The sequence below is a fragment of the Mustela nivalis genome (genome assembly GCF_964662115.1).
Source record: "Mustela nivalis genome assembly, contig: HAP1_SCAFFOLD_1553, whole genome shotgun sequence".
NCBI lineage: Eukaryota > Metazoa > Chordata > Mammalia > Carnivora > Mustelidae > Mustela > Mustela nivalis.
The window spans coordinates 76,913-102,410 of NW_028135111.1; the positions used below are offsets into that span (position 1 = coordinate 76,913).

General features: G+C 50.8%; 1 protein-coding gene and 1 long non-coding RNA gene across 2 annotated transcripts; both read left to right on the forward strand.

Annotated features, from left to right (window-relative positions):
* Positions 1-6,044: 6,044 nt before the first annotated feature.
* LOC309857929 lies at positions 6,045-19,088 on the forward strand. Its single transcript, XR_014307970.1, has 6 exons — positions 6,045-6,161; positions 14,147-14,245; positions 15,218-16,094; positions 16,510-16,567; positions 16,966-17,073; positions 18,900-19,088. It is a non-coding gene; the product is annotated as an uncharacterized lncRNA (long non-coding RNA).
* Positions 19,089-19,468: 380 nt separating this feature from the next.
* Positions 19,469-21,750, forward strand: LOC309857926 (uncharacterized protein; the record flags this gene model as incomplete). The annotated part of the gene is made up of 3 exons (XM_082750634.1): positions 19,469-19,739; positions 20,660-20,853; positions 21,099-21,750. Coding segments are annotated over exons 1-3 (848 nt in total), but the record flags the coding sequence as incomplete, so codon positions are not given.
* Positions 21,751-25,498: the final 3,748 nt, after the last annotated feature.

The following is a 25,498-nucleotide window of genomic DNA, read 5'->3' on the forward strand; positions in this document are numbered from 1 at the left end:
GCTCACCTCGATGACAACCTCATCTCTAGACCATTAACTTAGTCACACCTGCAAAGTCTCTTTGCTGTATACGGTCACAGTACAGACTCTAGGGATTAGGGTGTGGACACTATTGGGAAGGCATTGTTCCATCTGCCACACAGGCATTTCCAACTTAAAATATAAGAAACGTCAGTTCTGGGGCACCTGCGTGGCTCAGTGGGTTAAAGCCTCTGCCTTCGGCTCAGGTCATGATCTCAGGGTCCTGGGATCGAGTCCCGCATCGGGCTCTCTGCTCAGCAGGGAGCCTGCTTCCTCCTCTCTCTCTCTCTGCCTGCCTCTCTGCCTGCTTGTGATCTCTCTCTCTGTCAAATAAATAAATAAAATATTAAAAAAAAAAAGAAACGTCAGTTCTGTGTTCTTTTTTGCCCCAAACACTGCCTCTTTTCTTGCCTCAAATCTCTGTGCCATGATCTACACAGTGGTCCAGCCCAGCAAACTGAGTGTCAATCCTGGCTTTTCCCTCTCTTATCCCCCATGTCCTGTTGTCATCTGTGAGTGGTCACTTGTGTAGCCAGCACTGTTCTAGGCACAGAGACTCAGAGATGAGGGGACACATGGGGTCTCTGCTCAGAGGTGAACACACAAGGAGATATCACTGAGCTATCAATGCTTTAAAAACTAAAACCGAGGCAGTGTGATGTGTAGATTGGCTGGGGAATAGGTGGTCACAGGAGGTCTCTCTGAAGGTGAAGGATTTAGTCTGGGATTTGATAAGGAGTCAATCACACAAAAGTCTCAAGGTGGGACAGCCCAGGTGGGGGAAAGAGCTTGAGCCAAGGCTTGTGGTAGGGACAGGCTTGTGTTGCTCAGGGACCTGAAAGAGCAGAGAGATCAAAGGCAAAGGAGAGATGAGGCCAGAGCAGAAGGTAGGACCTAGTTGACCAGAGCAAGGATTGTGGGCGTTGTTGTCAGGAAGCAAGCCTCTTGCTTCTATCCTACCTCTGCCCTCGCAACCTGACCCACAGCCACCTCTCACTTGACTACCATCATTGCCTTCCTCTTGGCCTCCCTCCTTGACCTTTGCCTCCACCAATCATTTTCTACATGATAGCCAAAGTGATACAGTACTTTGGCAAATTTAATGTCTGTCCCAACATTCTCCCACTGTCTATCTATCTGTCCTACAGCGGCTTGATAACTGAAGACCCTATTTCCCAGACTCCATGCATCTTGGCTTCCAGAAGCACTGTAAATCAGCTCAGCTTAAATCAGATGTACTGGTGGACCATGTGAGTTAGCTCAAAGAGAGGCAGGGAGAGAGACACACCCCATAGATGTGGGTCTCCCAGGTGTGGCTTTCACAGGTGCGTCTTGTACATGTGGGTCTAGTAGGTGTGGCTGACACAGGTGCAGAGAGCCTTGAAGCTGTGGCTTGTGGATGTGGGATTGCTGCCTCCATGGTCAGCAGGTGCTGCCTCACTTGCCAGATTCCACAGCTTCCTGACTGCAGCAGATGTAATGGCTTCCCTGGCGGGTGAGCTCTGTGATGATGTTCCAGAAACCCCTCCTCGAGGCCCAGTCCACAGGCTGTCCTTCCAGCCCTTCCAATAATCTGCAGGCAACTAACTCCCCGGGTTAGATTTCTTTCTATGTAAAAGAGTGAGAGTACTGTCTGTGATCTTCTGTGGATCTTGGAATACAAAAGGACCACCCTGATCATATCACTTCCCTGCTTCTCAACCAGAGAATAAACCCCAACATCCAATGCCTATGACAGCCCTCATCTTAATTTCAGCACATTCTCCTTTCCTCTGTATCTGTCAGGTCCCGGCTTAACGTTACTTCCTCAGAGAGGCCTCTTGCGTCTAGGGCTGCTATAACCAAGTGGCACAGATGGGGGCGGGGTGGGCAGCTTGAATAGCAGTAATGTATTGTCTCAAGTGCCAGAGGCCAGAAGTCTGCAGCCAAGGCACCAGGAGGACTGGTTCCATCTGAAGGCTGTGAGGGAGAATCTGTTAGGGTTCTCTCCCCTTGGTTGGTAAGTGCCTGTCTTCATGTTCATGCGGTGCTCTCCCTGTGTGTGTCTCTGTGTCCAAATTTTCCCTTTTAGTAAGCACACCAGTCATATTGGATGGGGCCCCCACCCAAATGCCCTCATCTTAATTATATCTGCAATCATCTTCTTTCTAAATTCTAATTTCATTCTGGGGTCTTGGGGGTTTGGGCTTCAACATATGTATTTGGGTTGGGGAGCACAACTGAGATCACGGCAGTCAGGTTTCCAATTATAAGCTGTCGTCAAACTTCACTTTTTCATCCAAGTGGTCAGCGCAGTGTACAGCAATGTAGGCATTTGGCTGGCTGATGTCTTGCAACCAGACCATAAACTCCGTTGGCTGGGAAGACCGTGTCTGCTTTGTTGGTTGCTGCATTCCAGCACTTTGTACAGTGACTGGCGCATAACAAGTGAGCAAAAATGATTCATCAAATTAGGAAATTAATGAATTGATAAATATTGATTATCTCTAATAGCTAATGAAAGACCTAAAAGGCTAACGATAGGCAAATGGCCAAATCAACCAAGACACAGCTGTTTTATTACATAGCTATTGTAGCTATTTATTACATGGTTGTTAAAGTCTGTTTCTGAAGAATTCCCACCCCCCTTTCTGGTAACCATCAGTTTGTTCTCTGTATTTAAGAGTCTGTTTTTTGGTCTCTCTCTTTTTTTTAATTCGTTTGTTTTGTTTCTAAAGTTCTACATATGAGTGAAATGATGTGGTATTTATTTTTCTCTGACCGGCTTATTTTGCCTAGCAGAATACTTTCCAGCTCCACCTATCTTGCAAATGATGAGATTTCATTCCTTTTTATGGCTGAGTAACATTCTACTGTTAATATGTACCACATTGTCTTTATCCATTCATCTGTGAATCGACACTCAGGCTGCTTCCATATCTTGATTATTGTAAGTAAAGCTACGATAAACGTTGGGTTGCATGGATCTTTTCAAAGTCATATTCTTTGGGTAAATATGCAGTAGTAGAATTATTGGATCGTATGGCATTTCTATGTTTAATTTTTTGAGGAACCTCCATACTGTTTTCCACAGTGGCTGTACCAGTTTGCATTCCCACCAACAGAGCACGAGGGTTTCTTTTTCTCTGTACCTTCACCAACACCTATTGTTGCTGAAGAATTTTTAACAATGTAGGGAAATGCTTATTATTTGTCATTGAGTGACATAATAGAATGTAACTTTTTGTGCAATATTATTTGAAAAATGAAGAGGAAAATGAGGTAGAGTCCAGCATTGACCTTTGCAGCAATTGGAAACCTTGATACAAACTAGAATCAAGTTTGTAAGTTTCCATATAGACTTTATTCAACAATTTTGATTATTTGCTCAGTGCCTTCCTGTCAGAGCAAAAAAATGATTCAGATCCTATTAACTATCCTATATTCTTTGGGGCATAAAATATGGCGCTATGAGGAAATAATAGGGCCTTGATGGTACTTCTCTGGGCTAAGATAATCTTACTTTTAGTCTCTCATTCTGTCATTAATAAAATAATGTCTGATCATATGTAAAAATGATGAGTTTGAACTCCTTAGGTTGTTCCTTAAAATTAAAACTTTTTTGCTGATTTCAGAACAAATATGTGCTTATTATCAAAGAATTAAATGTCAAAGTAAAATAGAAATTGAGGTATTCTAAAATTCTGCCTCAAAACAATAATCATTGTATCATAATCCTGGTAATATTCTTCCAGAATGTACTCTAAATATACATATATGCTATGTTAATAGTACACAAGCACTGTGCAGAAAGGAACCCACACTACGTGATGGTCTGCAAATTGCCTTTTCATTTTGAAACATTTCTTGGCCACTGTTTTACATCAGTTTCCATGTGCCTCTCTGGTTCCTTTTATCTGGAGAGTCTCAGACTTTGACTTGGTCACTTAGGGTCTGAGAAAATGAACAGGAAGCGACTGGTTGTCTTTCCAAGGGCTGAATGGCCAGGGTCCAGGTGCCCAGATTGGTTCATACTCTTTTGCTTATTGCTTTTCCCGGCATGGAGGCCATGTTCACCAACCACATGTGCTGGTGTGATCGGAAGAATCGTGTGTGGAGTCCTTTTTGGGTGGAAGCTATTCCGCAAAGTAGAAGAACAGAGCCAGGGCTATCCTGTGCCTGCTGCAGTTAAAATCCTACCACTCTGCAGAATTTTCTGGAGCTTCCCAAGATTGGAGGAGTTATTTCACCATTGTTCAGAACTGTGACCCAGTCTGTGAAACTGTGTAGTGGGGCTAAGAATACAGTCAATATCTTTTAAGTAGTGTGGTAATGCTACGGGATGTGGGTTTTGTGTGTGTGTGTGTGTGTGTGTGCGCGCACATATGATCTCAGCATCTGAGATCGAGCCCTGTGTTGGTCTCCTCATTTGGCATCGGGGTGGGAGTCTTGCTTGAGATTCTCTCTCCCTCCCTCTCTGTCCCTCACTCCTTTCTCTTTCTTTCTAAAATAAATAAATCTTTTTTAAAATAGAGGTTATTATAGTCTGTAAATAGAATTTTTTCTCACAAATCTGGAGTAACGAAGATCCAAGACTGATTTTCTGCTCTGTTTTCCTGTCTCCTCTGTGAGTAAGGGCTTGTGCTGAGAAGACCCAGTGTCACCTGCCCAGGGAATGATGAATCCTATGACACTCAAGGTAAACAAGGATGTTAGCTTCCAGCTGTGGGAAGACAAATCTCTATGGAAAGGAAAACTGCAATCTGAAGGTGTTGTGGGTGTTATTTTTTTTTTATGATTTCATTGCCTTGCATTAAAATATTATATAAGACAATCTATCAATTATCTCATATTAGGAAAGTTTTTCACCAATTTAACAGAGCAATTCTGTTCACCTTTTTTCAGGGTATAGTACAAAGTTTAACAGCCAGCAATTAGGACAAAGAGGCTCTGGGGAGCCTTATTTCTGTCCACAATGCATACATCACCCATGTTTATTGGCTTCATCCCTGAAACTAAGCTAGGCACCAGACATGTCCTTTTATGTCAGAATCAGGAGATGCATTTCCTGGAGCAGCGATCGTACATTATTTCATGCGATGGAGACTTATGTGAAGCAAGTGACGAGGGTACACAAAAAAAGACCTTGAGCCTGACCCTTGATTTTGAACCCTCACTGACACATTATGATGCTATTTTCCTTGTCTAGCATCTGGGCAGCAGACCGCTGGAACCTGTCTACTGGCCCATGTCCTGGGATCGCTCCGCAGTGCAGCTTATGGCGAGCTCTGGGGCAGGGAGGGGAGCACTGTCCCAGTCAACCTGCACCTGGAGCAAGGTTCTGAACACAACAGGAGAGTGCTTGGCAAACTTTGCTCTGTCACTTAGACTTAACTCACTTGGAATTTCTTTCTGTTTCTAGTGTGCTTTCCGAAAGGAGTTCAAGAAACAGAAGCAATTTGAGATTGGGGTTAAACCTGACTCTGTCTTCACTGCAGGTATTATTCTGTATGTATTTTTTTTAAAAGATTTACTTATTTATTTTGGGAGGGGGAGGGGCGTAGACAGGGGGAGAGAGAGAATCTCAAGTGGGAGACACCTTGCTAAGCACGGAGCCCCATGCAGGGCTCGATCTCATGACCCTAAGATCACAACCTTGGGATCATGACCCGAACCGAAGTCAAGAGTTGGGTGCTTAACCTACTGAGTCACCCAGGTGCCCCTCAAACAGCTCTTTTTCTACAGGAATAATTTGGAAAGTGGGGGGAGAGTCTCATGGCTTTGGTATTAGGCAGAAATGATGACTCTGATTGTTACCTTCTGTTCAGGGAGGGGGGTGGAGTCGAAGATGAAGGAATGGCAGTCAGTGTGCAAATGTTGGGACTGTGGCAGTGGATGAGAACACATTGCATAGTTCAATGGAAAGTGTAGGAGCCAGAGTTGAATACCAGCTCCTGGTGCCATCTTTTCTGTTTTTTCCTTTTTTAAAGATTTTATTTACTTACTAGAGAGAGTCAGAGAGAGTGACAGAGAGCATGAGGAGGATGAGAGGAAGGAGCAGGCTCCCCACTGAGCAGGGAGCTCGATGCGGGGCTCAATCCCAGGACCCCAAGATCATGACCTGAGCCGAAGGCAAACGTTTAACCAACTGGGCCAGCCAGGTACCCCTTTTCTTTTCTTTTTCCTTTTTAAAGATTTTATTTTCATGGTGCCATCTTGATCACTGACAACCACAAACCTTCTTATATATATTGAAATATATATATTTAAGATTAAAACACAACGACAGGAAAACTCAAACAGCCCAGTGGACAAAGCACTTGAGTAGATGCTTCTCCAAGGAAGATACACAAATGGCGGTTCTTCACATGAAAAGATGGCACTAATTAGTTGGGAAACACAGAAAAAACCACAATGAGATGATGCTTCACACCTGTTATAGGACGGCAATTATCAAAAAACAAACAAACAGAAAATAACAAGGGCAGAAGAGGATGTGGGGAGATTGGAGCCCTGTGCCCCATTGGTGGGCATGTGTTCCAGTCATTGTGCAAAACTAGTTGGTAGTTCCTTAAAAACTAAATATAGGATTATCATAAGGTCCAGCAATTTCACTTCTAGATATATATCTAAAAGATCGGGTGAAATCTTCAAAGATCCTTGTTCACTCATGCTCAGAGCAGGATTACTCATAATAGTTAAAAGGCAGAAGCAACCAAATGTCGAGGAACGGGTATACAGAATGTGGCGTACGCATATAAGGGAATATTAATCAGTCCCCAAAGAGAAGGGAATTTCAACATATGCTACAGCATGGATAAACCTTGAAGACATTATGCTGAGTAAAGTAAACGGTGAACCAGTCACCAAAGGGCAAATATGGTATGGCTCCCCATATGGGAAATGCTGAGAGTAGTCAAATTCACAGGGACAGAAAGTAGGACAGTAGTTGCCAGGGGCTGGGAGGAAGGGAGAAGACAGAGTTAGTGTTAATGGTGTGATGGTTAATTTTATGGCCACGGGGCTGCCCAGATAACTGGTTAAGCATTATTTCTGGATGTGCCTTCGAGGCTGTGGAGAGCCCGGACTAATATAAATGGATACAGGGTTTCTGTTTTGCAAGGCAAGAAGGGTTCTGGAGATGGATGGTGGGGAAGTCTGGATCGTGTATAATGCCACTGAACTATGCCTTGAAAAACAATTAAAATGCTAAATTTTATGTTATATGTATTTTCCCATAATTTAAAAAAATGGGGGAACAAAAGAATAGCGCAATTTGCTCTCAGCCACACAACTAGCAGATGATGGAGTTTGGATTTAAAGTCGGAATTTTGGAACACTGAAAAAAATAAAATTAAGATGTTAAAAAAAAAAAATAAAGCCATGGCTTAAACAGCTATGTAAAAAAAAAAAAAAAAAAAGTTAAAAAAAAAATAAAGTTGGGTCTTTGGGATTGCAAAGTTCTGATTCAACACCAGGCAGTGGGTCTGTCTGTGGGACTGAGGCTGATCATATGTTGCTTTATAGAATATTTTACAGTTGAGGTGGCTGGCTTTTTGCCGTGCTACTCTGAGAACCTGGGAAACAACCACCCACAAGGCAGAGAGAGCGGGGGCTGGGGTTGGGCCTTGGGGAAGTCTGCACAACCCCAGACTGGAAGCCATAGGGATAGTAAACAGGTGGGGCATGGACCCTGGTCACCATTCCCTCTGTGTTCCCCTACGTATCTGCAGCTTCCCAAGCACAAGGCTTTATCTGCGATGGCCCGTGGGAGGCGGGGAGGATGGAGGCCATTCCTGACCCCAGGCTCCTCCTCTCTGCAGCTCAGCCGCCGTGCCTTCTGCCCCTGCTGCAGAGCATATAAGAAAGAAATTGGGATCTGGTGGGGGAAATGACCCAAATGAGATAGAAATCTCTCACGGCACCTGGAAAGTTCTACTGTCTAAGTGGGAATATGAAGGATGGTGACAGAACAGATACCAAGTTCACAAATGTGGGAAAATGTCTTTCTTTCTCTGTCACCCTCAGTTTTCAGGGACAGACACTGGGACAAGGTGCCAGTAGCTTTTTAGCAACCGCTGCTGATGTTTTATGAATCTACTGTGTGTCAGGTAGCCTGTTGTTTGCCCTCTTCCTCCACCTTCAGGAATAGTGGTTGGAAATTACTAGTTAGTTGGTTCCTCTCTCCCTTGGGTCCCATGACATATCACAGAACTCCCTCAGTAAATTACTTTTTTTTTTTTTTTTTTTTTTTGCTCAAATTAGTTTAAATAGATTTCTGTTACTTTCAAGGGTCTGTGACTAAAGTGGTTCATACTCATTTTATAGATGATGAAGCTGAAGCCGGAGGAATTTAATACACCCAAAGCCAGCAAATGGCAGTAACAGCCCGTGACCCCAGGTCTGTTTGGCACTAAGGTCAGCCTTTTCTGTGTGCTGCCTCCGCAGGGGTTGTCATCATAGGATGTGGTCCAGTAGACAATAGCGTCACTGCTCTACCTGGAAGGGAAAGGAATGGACTGTGCAGGGGCCTGAGGTTGGTGACTGGCCAGGCCTGCCAGGAGAGAGTGGGTTGGGGGTGGAGGTCCATGAAGGGCATCCAGGGAAAGGCCCACCTTGAGGAAGAAACTTCTAAGACAGAGGCTCTTGGCACTCAGAACAATCTGTTCAGCTTTGACCCTTCACCATCTAGGGGAGGCTTCCCTTCTAAGTTATTAATACCACAAGTACTGGCACAGGTCTTTCTTGGATGTAGAGTTTTGAAAGTAGGATTAGTGATAAATATTTTATATTGGAAATCATTAGCTTAAAGGCAGCTTTTGGCTGGAAAGCTCTAGGTGGATTTTGATTTCCCACTTCCTATTCCCTGTCCTGCCTGCCCCCCATACACACCTAGGTGGCAGAGTCCACGTGTGCTGAGGACAGAATGTCCCGGCTGAAGGACAGACAACCTATCCGAGGTGCTTTTCCCAAGCATACAGATTCTACTCTGCAACCCGTAAGTCTCAGTCTGGGTTGTTGGCTCCCTGAGGGGGCAGGACCACCAACGCTGCCAGCAGGGGCTCAGGGCTCTCCAAGTGAGGGCAACAGTGGGCAGCTCTGGCCTTGGAGAGATTTTATACACCACCCAAAGGACAATCTGTGTAGTTGGAGGATACCTGTACTCTGTGGGAGGAAGCCTGCTTTGCCCGTTTTCTTCAAAGAAAACCAGACATGTCTCTAGATATGGAGACAGCTTTTCTTACTGGTTGGGGAGGGGGGCTCCAAAGGGTTTGCTGAGGTTGGCCTCAGCAGAGTGAACTCACCCCTTTGCCTGCCTTCTTACCTGGACTGTTCAACTGGAGGCAGATGCCGTCAGAAGCAAGAACCTTTCTGTTGTGGTGAAGCAGGTGACATCCCTCTCCGTTTCCTGTCTCCTGCCTTTGTGCGTTGGTGACTGACCTGGTTCCACTCTGTCCTAGGCTGGTACAGATTTCCATCCCTACTCTGGTTGGCACTCCGAGATAGACCCATCCTGGCCTTTCTGAAAACATGGGGACATAAAGATATTGTTGTATAATTAAAAGAGTGAAAAAAAAAATCAGTACCCAAGAGTCCATATTTAAAATATGAACAAAAAAAGCTAGCGCCGTGACTCGTCAGTTCAACGGTTGGATCTGTGGACCGTGGCTGAATCTCCCCTAATTCACTCGTCCTCAGCCCTGAGGCTCGTGCGAAGGGTAGACATCTGAGATATCTAGGGGGCCAAGCAAGCCATTCATTCTCCTCTCCTCATCCCTCAGGAGGAAAAGCCACTTTAATTGGAAGAATCACAAATTGCTGTGTTGAACCGAACCCATATAGAAAGTAGTCTTAGTAGAGAAACCCTTGTAGATTTTAGCTTAAATGGGCCTTTCAGTGATTTTGAATTATGATTCTTGTCACAGTATAAAGTAATTCAGCTTCTGAAGGTTTGTTTTTTTTTTAAGATTTTATTTCTTTACTTGACAGAGACTCAGTGAGAGAGGGGACACAAGCAGAGGGCGTGGGAGAGGGAGAAGCAGGCTCCCTGCTGAACAGGGGGCCCGATGTGGGGCTCCATCCCAGGACCCTGGGATCATGACCTGGGCTGGAGACAGATGCTTAACTGACTGAGCCACCCTGGTGCCCCTCTGAAAGTTTTTAAAAAGCATCTATTTATTCATAGAGCAAACGTTTACTGAGCACCTAGTTGGTGTCAGGCACTATGCGGGGTCCCGTGGCTGGCCCTGTAGCCAGTCAGGGACCATCCGCCCTTGCAGAGGGTCACTGCTTAGGGCAGAGAGCCAAGTAGGTGAACCCTTGCAGGAGAGAATATGCTCTCCTGCAATCATGGGTTGTATGGGTGGTGTAGCTAGAAGGACTCAGGACTCCTGGGAAGGTGTGTGGAGGCCAGGTGTCTGTGTTCAGACCTGGCAGGTGACTGGGAGTTAGCGAGCAGCAGGAGGACGGTGTTACAAGCAGAGGGACGTTAGTGGCAAATGCCCAGAGGTGAGAGAGAACATGGCGCCCACTTCAGGGACTGAACTTCATTGTTGGTGCTGGGGGGGATGGAGGGTGGGGAAAGGGATAAAATGGTGAGAACTTCTTCTGGAGAGACAAGCATGAGCGAGATGACCAAAGGCAGAGAGAACATGGTCAGAAATTTGGACTTTTGTCCTGAGGCCAATGGGGAGCCACTGAAAAGCTCTTAGCAGGGAAGTTACATGATCCAACTGACATTTTAGGAAGATTGCTTTGGCTTCAGGATGGAAGTGGGTTGGAGGTGGTGGGGAGAGTGTGGGTGGGAACCTGCTTAGGAAGCCATTGGAGGGATGTAGGTGGAGGTCTGGGAGCCTGAACCAGAGAGGAGAGGGGGCCGAGCGGGCAGAGGGAATATATTCGCAGCAGGAACCATCCATTAGACCGACTATGGGAGGGAGAAGGGGTGGTGGAGGGTGATCCCACGACTTCTGTGTGAGCAGATGAATGGAAGTTGGTGTGATTCTCCAGGAGGTGGGACACGAAGAGAATCAGACTGGGGGTGGTGGTGGGCTGGGTTGCCGTGGGGAGACGTAGTCACACTGGTTTTGGACAGCTGAAGCTCTAAATGATAACGTCCAGAAGGCAGGCAGCCCTTCTGAAGCCACAGGAAAGGATGGTGAGGCCCATCACCACAAACCTAGTACCTAAAGACGTAGGGCCAAAGGTGCTGGCCCAGGAGAATGGGTGCATGGAGCAGTGGAGACAAAGGCCTGGGACAGGACTTCTCAACGCCAGCACTGCTGACACCTGGGGCTGCGTAATTCCATGGTGGAGAGTGTCCTATGCATTACGGGGTGTTTAGCAGCATCTCTGGTCTCTACCAGTAGAGCTCCCTACTTGTGATAGACACAATTTCTTCTGGTCATTGCCAGATCCCTCCTGAGGCCTGAAACTGTCCTCTCTTGAGAATCATCTGCCTAGGACAAAATAATGAGAAACATGGATTTTTAGAAAATGGGAAGAACCTGAAAAGGAGAAAAGGAGGAACCTGGGAAGGAGACTGGGAAGCAATGGCCAGAGAAGAGGGAAGAAAATCAGGAGAGTTTGAGAAACTAGAAAGTATTTAGAGGGGGACGAGTGGGTCAGAGCTGTCAAATATGCTGAGAGGCTGGGGACGAAGATGAGGACCCCACCAGAGGTAGGGTCAGGATGTGGCCCACACAGGAGGTGGCCTGAGTGGGGCAGTGGGTGGGGGGGGGGGGACAGAAATCAAGATGGCGAGGCTTTCCTGTCAGGAGTGGGGGGGGCAGTGGCTGGAGAGGGTGACTATGGACGGCACTTTCAGGAGGCGGGGCTGGGGACAGGAGACATGGCTCTGAAGGCGGTGAGGGATCCCAGGAGCTTTTGGTTAAGATGAGAGAGACTTGTCCCAGGGCCAGTGGTGCTGGGAGGGGTGGGTGATGAACGTGGGGAGAGGGGAGGGGGTGAAGCTGCAGGAGCGATGGAAGCAAAGGACAGGAGGGGAGGGGAAGCCAGACATGGGGGAGGGAAGCTGCCTCTGTCTGGTCCTGGGAGGGCAGGATAGGAAGCACAGAGGCTGAGGACATTCCCGTATGGAGGCTTCTGTTTACCAGAAAAGCAGATGAGCTCATTTGCTGGTGAGGCCACAGAGGTGTGAGTGAGCAGGGGAGTTGGAACAGCTGTTATTGGGAATGGGTGAGAGAACACAACGGAGAGACCAGAGTTTGGGGAGGGGGTGGCGGTGGAGGGTCAGAGCTGAGAGGCAGGTGAGGCTGGAGGCTGTGGCTTTACAGAGATGCCAACCTTCAGAGTCTGCAGCTTCCTCTAGCACAGCTCAGTTGCCTAGGGCTGGGGTTCCATGGAGGGACATCCGGCAAGGGAGCAGAGGCTGCTGATAAGAAGGGTTGACGGGATCACTGAAGAGTGTGAGCCCCTGAGGAGAAAGTGTGCCAAGGGGTCCCACTGTTCCTGTCACCCCACCAAGGACAGAGGGCCTCAAGGGAAGCATTACCAGTCCAGGGTCCTATGTGCTGTCTGTCCCACTCTGGAAGAGCCGGGGGGCAGAGGGGACTGGGGCCCATGTTAATCATTGGGCTATTCCTCATGTTTTCCCCATTTTATAAGATCAGTTCTGCTTCATGATCCAACTGGTTCACCCCTGTAGGTCACATCTAAAGACCCCACTGGCCAGAGGTGTAAGGGACTCATTCCATGACCTCAGCCTGTCGGATGACCCAAGTCAAGTCTCAACAGCCTGGCCACGTCCAGGGTTTTGTGCCCCAGTGCCTCTGTATTGAAGCCAGAGGGATTGTTCCAAAAGCACTAACCGTAAGGTGCCCGTTCACCACTTAAACCCTCCTGTGGTTTCCCATCACATCAAGAATGAAATGCAAACCCACTGTCAGGGTTTCCCTGGGCTTGGGCTCTGCTTCTTTTGGAGCTTATCTGGCGTACTCTCTGCCTCATAGCTGTACTGGCATCCACTGCTCAGTCCTCCTACCCCAAGGCCTTTGCATGTGCTGATTCTGCAGGCGGGGACTACTCCCCCATCTTCCCAGGACTGGCTCCTTCTCATCATTCAAACTGGCTCACATGCCATCTACTCAGAGGCTTCTCTACTCAGTGTCATGCCATTCAGAGCTGTCCTCCGCAGCCAGGCAATCCTGATCACATTTCTTGGCTTATTGTCTTTATAGCATTTACTATGGTTAAAATGACCTTGTTTTGTGTTTGCTCATTTACTGATCGTCTGTCTCTCCCATGGGAATGTCAGATCCCTAAGAGCAAGGACAACGTCTAGTTCCATGCTTTGCCCCTAGGGGGCAGCGCAGCTAGGATCACTTAGATGGTGAATGATACTTGGACAGTGTCTCGCACACATTCAACATCTGTGGGGGGGCGGTGCTGAGTTATTACACAGGATTTCCTAGAGTCCAACTGCAGCTGCTTTGGAATAATCACATTTCCTATGATATCACAAAGCTGTTTGAAGAGCACCCATGAGCATCTCGTCTTACTTCCAAAGCTCTCCTGGAGGGTGGCTTGGAGGCAGGTTCACTCAGGTGTGAACGAACGGTCAGTCTTCCAGAGGAGACTCAGCGCTGCCCTCCCGCCAGCGTCCCCTCCCCCAGCCTATTGTCGTTGCCCTGGGAGCACGCTGGAGACAGGGGCAGTTTGCCAGGAAACTTAGCTCCAGCCTTTTGCCGTCTAATTCAATGCATCCAAAGATCAACAGAAATATTACCAAATCAGAAGCTGTGCTCAAATCCAAAGCTCACAATTAGCGAAGGTAAAAGCTTCCTGAGCTGCGTTGGCACAAGGTCTGGAAACAGCCCTGAATGAAGCCACCTAGTGTCCGACAAAGGCAGTCGTTTCTACCCAAACGAAACTGGAAAGATCCGCCAACTGCAGTGCTCCATCTGGTGCACTGACTGGGTGTTCGGGTTCCAGCAGTCTTAAGTCCCAACACAGCCTTAGATGTGACCTGCCCTGCTAACTGAGGAGACACGGTTAAGGGGTGGAGATCGCTTCCCTCTGTTGGAGGGCTCGAGGGTGCTCCTGAGATTATCCAAAAAATGACGAAGAGCTGTACCATCCCCTGCACTCTTGACCGTGTGTATTGAGAATGCTTTTACCCTCCTAGATCATTCGTAGGAACAGAATCTGAATACTGGGAAAGCACACCTTGGGAGAGCCATTGATCCCTGAGAACCCAGGACTAGCATCTTGGGATGAACACCCGGTGAGGTGCCCCCTGGGCAAGTGTCTACACCCCCCCGACCCCGCTCATGCCCAGCACTGGTTCTGAGGGTCCCAGATCAGCCACGGCTCTGTTTCCCACCTGCCCACAGGACGAGACTGTGAACCCAGAGGCTTTGCGTGCTGGCCAGGGCTCTCACGTGGCTGCGAGTGTGCTTGCACCGAGCCGGGAGGGGAGGGCAAGGCATGCCTGCGGCAGCACGCAGCTGTTCGTGCTAACTCGTCAACCCTGCATGTGGGGTAGCAGTGGGAATTTCTTCCTTCAGTGGGTGGGAACGCAGTGTCCCCGGGGCTCTCAGGACAGCACTTGGGGTCCCAGGTGAGGAGTCCTAGCTGTTGGGTGTGGCCCACATTAGCTGGACTGAGTGGGGGGAGTTAGGAGAGGGACCAAGGCGGACCCCCTCCCAGGAGGGAGCACCGGGGGAGACCCTGCTTAATTGGCCTCCGGTTTGGGTTCATGTAGCTGGATTATTGCCCAGGCTGGGCCTTGTTAAACCACAGAGCCTGGTTCCTTTCCTTTGTCACACTGGGGAATGACCCTAGAGGAATGTGGAAACTAGATTAGCAACAAGGTTCAAGGTTGGGGAGAGCAGTTGCTCACATAAATCCCGGAGTGTGAAGGAGGGGTGGAGGCACTTTGTTATTTTATTCCATTTCCTTGTTTTCACTTTGTCCACTCTAGCCCCAACTGCACATAAGAAAAGGGGTGGCCTTCTCTTGTTTTTAAGCCAACAGATTACAAACTGGAGGGCAGGGATGCCACGTCCCCAGATAGGATTGGCACACAGCAAGGCATGGGGTGCCTGGTGGCATGGGGCAGTGACAGGCCAGGCAGCCTGGTTTCTTGCCCCAGCTCTGTGCAGTTACTGGGCCACTGGTGGGCTGTTATTCTGCCTGCCAGCCTCAGTCTCCTCATCTTTGAAATGGTCCTAACACCTGCCCTACCATCTCATAGGATGACTATGAAGATCATACTGACCAACTGCAAGGTGTCGGAGGTCTCGCCAAGGCTTCTGCTTCTTCTAGACCACTCCCAGGAAAGTGATCACCCAACTATGCTGTGATTCGGAGTACAGGGCTTTACAGTGTAGAAAGCCGGGATGTAGCTTCATGGTTTTCAGCCATTTTCCCTAACTGATGTCTGGGAACTCTGAAGCATTCAGGGCCCACCTGGTCTTCTGCGGACCCCCGGGATCCTGAGATCATGCTGTCACACCTGGGATATCACCCCACTTCACCCCTTGAACACTTTTAAGTCAGGAATGTCCCAGACAGGGGTAGACACCTAAATGTTTCAATCAAGCACCTGTCTGTCGATGGAAACTTTGCAGTAGGCTTCTTCAGGTAGGTGCCTCCCCTCGGATGTATCCATAGCCCTATCATCCGCATAACTTGTTCCCACCCAAGGGCCAAGGGCCAAGGGCCAAGGCCAGTCCCTTACTAAGGGATTTCATTGAAAATTCGAAGCCTAAGTTCTTGAGAAGCTATTACCCAGCCCTTTGTAGGAGGGGCTGTCGTCTTCTGGGACTCCAGAATATGAGCACTGATGAAGACATGTGTGCACTCAGGAGCGAGTGTGCTTGTGCACACAAACACACACACCCAAGGAGGGACTGTGGGGTGGGATCTGATTAGTAGCAGATTCCAAGAAGTTGATAGGAGGGAGGAAATTGGGAGGTATTTCCTACCTGTGACAGCACTCCTCTAACATCAGAGCTATTATTCAACCTATGCCTGTGGACATCTGATAGAAAGACATGCTGGAATCATCCATATTTTGCAGAGAAGACCATCCCTGTTAGGCACAATGGCTTATCTAAGGTCCAAACCAGGTAAGCATAAAGACTTGTGTCTGAAACCAGGTGTGTTTGCAAGCTGGGGCACTGGCTGCTCCCAGACCTTCCCTGGGGGCCTGTTCCGAGGGGTGTGTTGGGGTCACTGTGTACAGATGAGATGTGTCCTTGCATGCAGAAGGGGGAAGAGGAGATGGCAGACAGGAGCACTGTTCGTGTAGGGGTCCAACCAGGATTGGGCCCCGGTTGGGGATCACAGGCAGTGATGTCACTGCCTGGATCACAAAGGCCCACAACTTATAACCCCTGCAACCAGGACACACACTCTAGTCCGGTGTCAGGGCTATTTAGATAGAAACGTCTGAGACAGAAAGATGTTTTCATCCTGTCTACGTACATCCCGGGGCTCTGGGAACCAGAACTCCCAGGAAAATTGCTTGTTCCCATGCTGTAGACATTGGCTGAAACCACCCCCCCGATGCCTCAACACATTTCGAGGGAGACGCCATAAGGTACTTACTACTGAGGAGACTAGGCGATGCCCACCCCTCTGAACCGTCCTAGGGAAGCCCCATCCCTTCCTCTGGAGTTTGAGGGGAGGAGGGATATGTGGGGGTTCCCGCCCATGGGCTGGAGGAGGGTGAGCACAGTGGATACCCTGGTGATCCCTTCTTGTTCACACCAATGTCATGGTGGGCTGGGTACACCGGGGATTCCTGAGGTGCCTCTTAGCTGTGCCAGAGCACATCCAAGGCCCTGAAGCTGGGCCACGTTTCTCTCCTTGGGGGAGGGCTCTGCCACCTGGGCTGCGATGTGTCTGGAATGGAGCGCCCTGGGTCTGAAGACCAGCAAAGGCCTCCAGACAGGGCTCTAAGGTCTCCGGCCTGGCTGCCGGGCACTGTCTTTACAGAACGCTCCAGAGGACATGGTGCAGGAGCTGAATGTTGACATCCCGTGCTCTCATTCCCCAAAGGACAAGAAGCCGCACACGGCCAACAGAGTCTGGCGCTGGCTCAGGGTGAGTGCAGGTGCTGGGGAGATGCGACCCCTGGGAATCCGATGCAGCACCAAGGGCCCCACTTACTAGAAGCCAGCCTGGCCTCCTAGAGTCCTGTACTCCTGTGAATCTGCATCCCATCTCTTCCCCAAACTGGCCCTCATGGTCCTGCCCACGCCTTGGACAGAAGTAGAGCCATTGTCCACATACTTATAGGAATATCATTAAAGAGACTTTAGACCAGATCTCATCCCGTTTATCTAGACTCCTTTTGCCCTGTGCTAGGCATTTTCCTAACTCGTGCTCCCAGGTGGCCCAACAGTACTTCCTCATGTTATACAAATCTTGCAAATGATCATTTGCAAGGGTGAGTTGGGAGACTCTGATCCAAAGGGACATGGGGCCCATGGTACTCTGTCTCTTGCTCTGTGCTTTTGTTTTGATGGAACACATCTTTGGGTCCCCTAGGGTCAGGAACAGGGGCCTCACTGCACTGCATGGTAGTCCAGAAGGCCAGTCATTTATCACCAGCATCGAGCCCTTTACAGGGGCAGGACTGGATATAATCCCCTTCTGTGGCCAATGAACAGTGCTGCATCCTACAGCCTCCGTGCCCTCCTATCCTAAGCCCTCTCACCTAAAACATCTGTGTTCTCATCTCAAGAATGAGATATGTTGGGTGCCAGGGTGGCTCAGTGGTTTCAGCCTCTGCCTGCAGCTCAGGTCATGGTCTCACGATCCTGGGATCAAGGCCCACGTTGGGGTCTCTGCTCAGCGGGGAACCTGCTTCCCCGTCTCTGTCTGGCTGCCTCTCTGCCTACTTGTGACCTCTCTCTGTCAAATAAATAAATAAATAAATAATCTTTAAAAAAATAAAAACAATGGGGCTATGTCATCAGAAATCACAGGATCCATGCCACTCATGCAGGGACGTGCTACCAATACTCCGCTCACAAAAGGACCTGAGATACTAGCAAGTTCAGACATCATTTTTTTCAATTCTTTTTTTTTTTTTTAAAGATTTTATTTATTTATTTGACAGAAATCACAAGTAGATGGCGAAGCAGGCAGAGAGAGAGAGAGAGAGAGAGAGAGAGAGAGAGAAGCAGGCTCCCCGCTGAGCAGAGAGCCCGATGTGGGACTCGATCCCAGGACCCTGAGATCATGACCTGAGCCAAAGGCAGCGGCTTAACCCACTGAGCCACCCAGGCACCCCTTTTCAATTCTTTGTATGGATACCAAGAACATATTCTCTTTTGCTTTAAGGTTTCTTTCTTTCTTTCTCTCTCTCTCTTTCTTTCTTTCTTTCTTTTAATTTTATTTCTTTATTTGACAGACAGAGATCACAAGTAGGCAGAGAGGCAGGCTGAGACAGAGAGGGGAAGTAGGCTCCCCACCGAGTAGAGAGCCCGATGCGGGGCTCGATCCCAGAACCCTGAGATCATGACCTAAGCCAAAGGCAGAGGCTTTAACCCATTGAGCCACCCAGACACCCCTTCCTTAAAGGGTTCTTAATTGATTGGTTGATGGATGGATTGAGAGGGAGTCCGGGGGAGAGTGGGGAGAAGCAGAGGGAGAGACAGAATCCTCAAGCAGACACTGCCCTATGGACACAGCCCTACGAGGAACGCAGCCTCAGGACATGGAGAGCATGACCTGAAGCAAAACCAAGAGCCTTAGGCTGAACCCAATGAGACACTGAGTCACCCGATTCTTTTTCGGACTCTGGGCTCTCTTGTCCCACCTCTTGCCGAAGTCCCTGAGATCTGGGGGCTCATTCTGCCCTCCAAGCCCCAACCCTCCTGGTGGCCACAGCACTGACTCATGTCTCCTCTGATTCACCTCAGGGGAAAAATGGCTCAACGAGGAAGAGGAATAAGACCTTGATAGTATGGAACACTCGTGCCAGTTCATTGGAGGCCATAATAGATTACCTGGTGACTGCCGTCATAAAACAAGATCTAAACTATGTTCACATGTTTCTCGAAATACATCGCACCCTTGCTACCACCCAGGAGGTGCTGGGCCTCCTCTTTGCAAGGTGAGCACCTTCCCCTGCCCCTAACTGCTCCATGGGATTTGGCCAATGCCTGGTTGTGAGACTTGGCAGGACCCCAAGCTTCCCCAAGCTTCCCTTGCTCCTAACTGGGGCAGAGGTATTATAGGGATTCAGTGGGGTCTTGTAGGGAAAGAACACTTGGTAGCCTGCGCCAGTGGAAAAGTCTGCTGTTGGGCCTGTGGGCATGCTCTTTGCTCACTCCTGTGCCCCTCATGATGAAACCTCTGCCTCATTCCTGACTCTCACTGTGATCTTGAGCTGGGCTCCTTTGCCACTGAAAGGGAGATCTGAGATTCCTTCTGGGGTCTGTGTGTGGGTGAATCCAGAGCAGGCAACCCTGAGGGTGAGCAGGGGCCAGGGCAACTCAGATGTCGGTGATGGGCTGGTTGGGGCCCTTTCATTCAGCAAGCATTCAGGAAGCCCCAGTAGGTGGAGGCGATTGTCTCGGAGCTGAATGGGATCCCTGCACAGAACAGACAGCACCCCAGGGCTGCAGGCTAGTCGAGGGTCAGGCGGTGAGAGCCAACATCCACAGACATCTCATGTGATGCCCCCTGGCCTCCTCTAGATTCGGACGCTATTACTCCACGTATGGCGAGGACGGCGGACACCAGGACCAGCGCGACATGTGAGTAAGCTTTGGCTGCTCCAGGAGGGCCTTCCCTCTCCAGCAGGGCAGTAAGGGTACTGTGAGTTCGAGGGGCTACTGGACCTTCACGCACACCTCTGTGATTCCTGCTTTACGGTAAAGGTCTGAGAGCTTCTACTGGAAACTGGGAAGGTGCCCTGTGGACCTGGGGTAGGTGTGTGAGCAGAGGGGCATGGAGGACAGCTTCAACCCCTGAGTGGGTCATGCTCCATCCCTGCCCCCTCCCAGCCCTCTCTCTGCCCCAATTCTGGGACCCAGAACGCAGGATTTAGGAACCATCACACAGCAGTCTGTTGGCACCTGCACTCGGTGCTCAGAGGGGGCTCAGGGAGAGTGGTGACCCAGTAGAGCCCAGGGAGCAGCAGCCATCCCACACCCTGTGGGAGGTGAGTGTCAGTGGAAACAGACCCACTCTCATGGCACCTAGTGACTGGGCAGAGGAGGTAACGGTGGAGGTATGGGGAGGGTCCTGGGAAGGCCTGGCTAGAGACAGAGTCCCTTTGTTCCCTCCTCGGTTGGATCTTCACGGAGCAGAGGCGAGTGCAGTGAGGGTAATTAAGAGGCCAGACACCACCCCTCCCTGGACACATGCAGTTGAATTCAAGTGGCTCGTGGGCAAGGAGACAGACTGAGGAGTGTGTCCAGCTCCCCTAAAAAGTCCAGAAATGCTCACCCCATTGATCAAGGACTCCCACTCCCAGAGGCTTTTGGCCAGCCCACCGTCTGGGAGCAGGCCTGTCTCAGGCAGGACTGCCAGGTCGCAGGTGGACAAGGAGTCCGACTGGTCTCGGACAGGAGCTGGAAGCCCAGGGGCCCAGGTTCCCACATAGGTTCCCTGGGATATTGGTTTGGATGCGTACCCTGTCCTCTGACTTCTCTGCCTCTATGTCTGTCCCCAGGGCCATCTATGCCATCCTGGATATGTGGGTGGAAAGGTATCCAGGGGATTTTGTGCAGCCTCCAGAGTATCCCAACTTGCATGCTCTACTGGCCTACCTGCAGGTCAATGCACCTGGCTCGGACCTGCTGCGCCGTGCCCAGCTTCTGCTGCCAGAAAGGCAGAGCGCTGAGACCACAGAACCAGAGGCTGGGGGTGAGGAGGACTGGGGTTGACTGATGTGGGCCTGAGGAGGAGGCAGGGTGGGCCACCCTGAGGAAGCCTCCGTAGATTGTAGTTGGGCCGAGAGGAGTGAGTTATCTCAGATCCCTGTCCCCATGGGGTTCTGTTGGGGACACCTTCCAGGGGCTGGGTCTTGAACACAGGCCATGCTGAGTGGTGGGGAAAGGGAAAGGCGAGAGGGAAGTCAATCAAGCTGATGATGCTTTCTCTTCTTGGAGCTACATCACCGGCCCCAGAGCCAGATCAGGATGAGTCTCGGGAAGTTGTTCCAGCAGCCACTCTGGCACCCGCTGCACCTCTGGGGCCTGAGCTGGTCCCCGCCATCCCTGCTGCAGCTGCTCACTATGGGATAGGAAGACCAGTGACCCCCCCTGACCCGTTGGGGCCAGGGCAGATGGTCGTCAGGGCCCTCGTTCACTTCTCTGCCACGGAAGAGCCACAAGGCCTTTTGACTTTCCTGGATGACCAGCAGGGTCCTGCCCCCGAGCTGCCGCCCCCTGCCTCCGTGGAGCAAGCAGGCTCGGTCCCCGAGCTGCCGCCCCCTGCCTCCGTGGAGCAAGCAGGCTCGGCCCCCGAGCTGCCGCCCCCTGCCTCCGTGGAGCAAGCAGGCTCGGCCCCCGAGCTGCCGCCCCCTGCCTCCGTGGAGCAAGCAGGCTCGGCCCCCGAGCTGCCGCCCCCTGCCTCCGTGGAGCAAGCAGGCTCGGCCCCCGAGCTGCCGCCCCCTGCCTCCGTGGAGCAAGCAGGCTCGGCCCCCGAGCTGCCGCCCCCTGCCTCCGTGGAGCAAGCAGGCTCCGCCCCAGAGCTGCCGCCCCCTGCCTCCGTGGAGCAAGCAGGCTCGGCTCCCGAGCTGCCGCCCCCTGCCTACGTGGAGCAAGCAGCCGAGCTGCCGCCCCCTGCCTCCGTGGAGCAAGCAGGCTCGGCCCCCGAGCTGCCACCCCCTGCCTCCGTGGAGCAAGCAGGCTCGGCCCCAGAGCTGCCGCCCCCTGCCTCCGTGGAGCAAGCAGGCTCGCCCGCAGAGCTGCCGCCCCCTGCCTCCGTGGAGCAAGCAGTCTCGGCCCCAGAGCTGCCGCCCCCTGCCTCCGTGGAGCAAGCAGTCTCGGCCCCAGAGCTGCCGCCCCCTGCCTCCGTGGAGCAAGCAGGCTCGGCCCCAGAGCTGCCGCCCCCTGCCTCCGTGGAGCAAGCAGGCTCGGCCCCAGAGCTGCCACCCCCTGCCTCCGTGGAGCAAGCAGGCTCGGCTCCCGAGCTGCCGCCCCCTGCCTCCGTGGAGCAAGCAGGCTCGGCCCCCGAGCTGCCGCCCCCTGCCTCCGTGGAGCAAGCAGGCTCCGCTCCCGAGCTGCCGCCCCCTGCCTCCGTGGAGCAAGCAGGCTCGGCCCCCGAGCTGCCGCCCCCTGCCTCCGTGGAGCAAGCAGGCTTCGCTCCAGAGGAGCACCTCATGCTTGCTACAACCAGAAAGCATGTCTTTCCCATCCCCCTCATTGCTTTTTTTGTATTTCTTCTCTTTTGTGTGTATGTATATAATTACATACTAGATTTAATTAAAGATAGAATTTGAGTTTACATAACATTTTACTCGCATTCTTTGCAGTGGGATATGGAGGTCTCATTAGGTCCATTCAGGGTGTTGCACAACCATGTCGTTCTATGACGTTTCCGTCGCAGAGACACCGGCGCTCCTCATCGCTCACTGGTCTGTCCCTCACCCAGTCCCTGTAACCGCTGCTCTGCTCTCTGTCTCGGCCACTTCACCTCGACTTGGATTTTCCTCTGCTGGAATCCTACCATATGGCCTTCTCTGTGTGTCTGCAGAACATAAGTGTGATTCCCCTCTTTGCAAACTTTGTTATACAAATAACATTTTATTACATAGGAATGTTCCTGAAAGAACAAAGATCACGGGAAGCCCCCAAATGAACTATTTTCATTCTGAGCTAGGTTTCCCATTTAGAAGCATGCCTTGAAAAGCAGAAACCATGAGAGAAATGTCTGGGTCCATGAGACACCTTTACATGCTTTCATTTTTCTGGATAGTCTACGTTTCAACTATTCTAATGGGCATGTTATCAAGTATTAAAATTATATCTAAATATTCTCCTCTTGCTAACAAGTTAGGTCATAAAAGAGTTCTTTAGGCTTTATCCAGACTATGTTTATTTAGTAAATAATGATTTAAAGATGAAAAAAAGAAGGCATGTTCCTTCTACCAATGAATAATCCCCTATAATACACGGCATCCTTCTTCTCTGCCTTACCCTTTAAATGTAGTGTGTGTGTGTGTGTGTGTGTGTGTGCGCGTGTGTGCACATGTGCTCACATGTACGTGACAGAGTGGGGCAGGGAAGGTTCCGGGGCTGTGCTCTTGTTCTTCCTTATGTCCCCTCAGTGGACAGACACTGTCCCTCTGTCCCCTTGGGCATTCTCAGTGACAGCATTCTGGAAACCCCTCTGTTGAACAACTAATTCATTTCCAGTTCTTTGACTCTCATAATGTAAGCAATAAGCACGTCTGTGCCATAAATGTCTGTTTCTTTAGGAATGATTCCTGTAAACACCAACACTGGAACACGCTTTACCCACATTTTTAGGGGACTGGCTGCTGGCTCCTTTATGCTGTCTTCATTAGGAAGAAGCATTGCTTTGGAGGGATCCAGGATTCTATAGATGAGACCTGAAATCATGAGGAGGACAAGCCAGCAGTGATGACGTCGGGGCCCTGGGAGTGACCATAGAGCATTGGGGAGGCTGCCCACAGCACCCTCATATGTCCTCTCCCAGATGCTCCCCTGCCCCGTGTCCTGGAACACACCTCACCCATGCCCTGTCTGGTGACACGCTCCAGCCACTCCAGCCCCCCGGGCTCAATCACCCAGACTCTCACTGGCGCAACCAGACCCTCCTCCAGGCCAGCAGAGGGGCACAGGCCAGGCCACTCCTCTCGGCTTGCTCCCTGTCCTTCCTGGCTGAACCCCATCCTCTCAGGGACGAACCTCCAAGGACAGTGCCGGTCAGTGGGTGACAGACAAGTGTTCATGCAGATGGAGTTTTAGTGGCAACAGCAAGAGCCACATGAACTGTGTGAGCAAGAGAGGCCTTTACAATGCACGTCGGCTGCTCATGGAAGCTGCAGGATGGACAGAGCCTCAACCAGGGCCTTTGGCACTGGACAGAGCTCATCCACACCCTCAGGATCTTCTGGCTGTGACCCCCTGACCCTGCCAACCCCAACCTTGGTATCCCTCAAGTTAAACTTGTGTGAGAGAGGGGGCCGGGCTTCCTGCTGACACCCCTCCTCTCCCACAAAGTCGGGTAAGGGGGAGTCCCCTTGATCTGACGCTCTAATAGAGGTCGTCGTCAGTAACTCCTGTCTTGCCCGCCAGAAGATGGAGCTAACCAGGCACACAAGATAGATCCTCAGAGAGAGGACATTTGGGGCTCTCCCTGCAGGAAGAGAGAGAAACACCAGCGAGTGGGACTCAGTGAGAAAGGGGAGCTCTGAGCACTAGGGGAGGGGCTGCCGTGGGCTGTGCGCTGCCTTACTGGTCAGGGGCTCAGGCTTCGTGTTGGCTTGCAGGGAGTGCCCAGGCTTCATCCCACCAACAGGTCCATCAAAAACCAAACTGACCTCCATCAAACATTTTCAACTCCAGCCACGAAAAGGCTCTGGGGCCCTGGCAGTCAAGGAGGCCTAAGGCGCTATGTACCAATGGTTCCACAGTGGGGGAAGAGTGGGACAGGCGTGATGGAACTGGGGGCAGCTCATTTCCCTGCTTTGGGGAGAAAGAGCCCCATCACAAGGCACCCCAATATTTGTTCTAAAAACAGGTGGCAGCACAGCGGGCTCCAGCTTGCCAGTCTCCACACGGAGGACTGTCCATGTCCAGGACACTAGCTCTGGGGGACGTCCTGCCCCAGGGCTGGCCTGGGTCTGATGGGTGAGCACCAGTGTAGTGGGATCCCATACTGGCGGGCAGGAAGGCTTTCTGGAAGGACGACTGGGTCAGGGGAGTCTGGATTGGCGGGCTGAAGGGACACAGTAGGGCAGAGGCCCAGAGCCCATGACGGCAACGTGCTCCCAGGGGGCTACTCTGAGCAGGTCAAGCTGAGGATTACTGAGTATCTTTTGAGAGCATGAATCATGACAGTCAATCCCCCTAACAAGCCCATGAGGAAGGGCAAAATGCTGTCTCTGTTGGACTCCAAAGGAAACCAAGGCTTTAAGAACCTGCCCCTCTCCATGCTCCCCATTGAGTCATAGGCAGGATTTGAACGCAGGGCTTGCCAGGCTTGTGGGCCCGACCTCACAAGAAGGTTGCGTCCAGATGCTTCAGAAGGGACTTCTCAACTCTGAGGTTCCATGAGCCTTTGTACCCAGGGAGAAACCTCCTCCTGCCCAGACACAGGCTGGCTGGGACTGGGAGAGTCCTCAGTGCCAAGGCACAGCGTCGTCAGACAACAGACCCAGGCCAAGCCCCAGTCAGAGGTGGCACCACTGCCCCTTGAGTTCAGGGAAGTCTCCAGGCCGGGGGTTGGATGTGGAATTTTGTTTCCAGCGAAACAGACTGCCCGAAAACAGGGACGTTTTTTCCCAGCTGAAAACATCTCCCTGTTGAGAGAACATTCC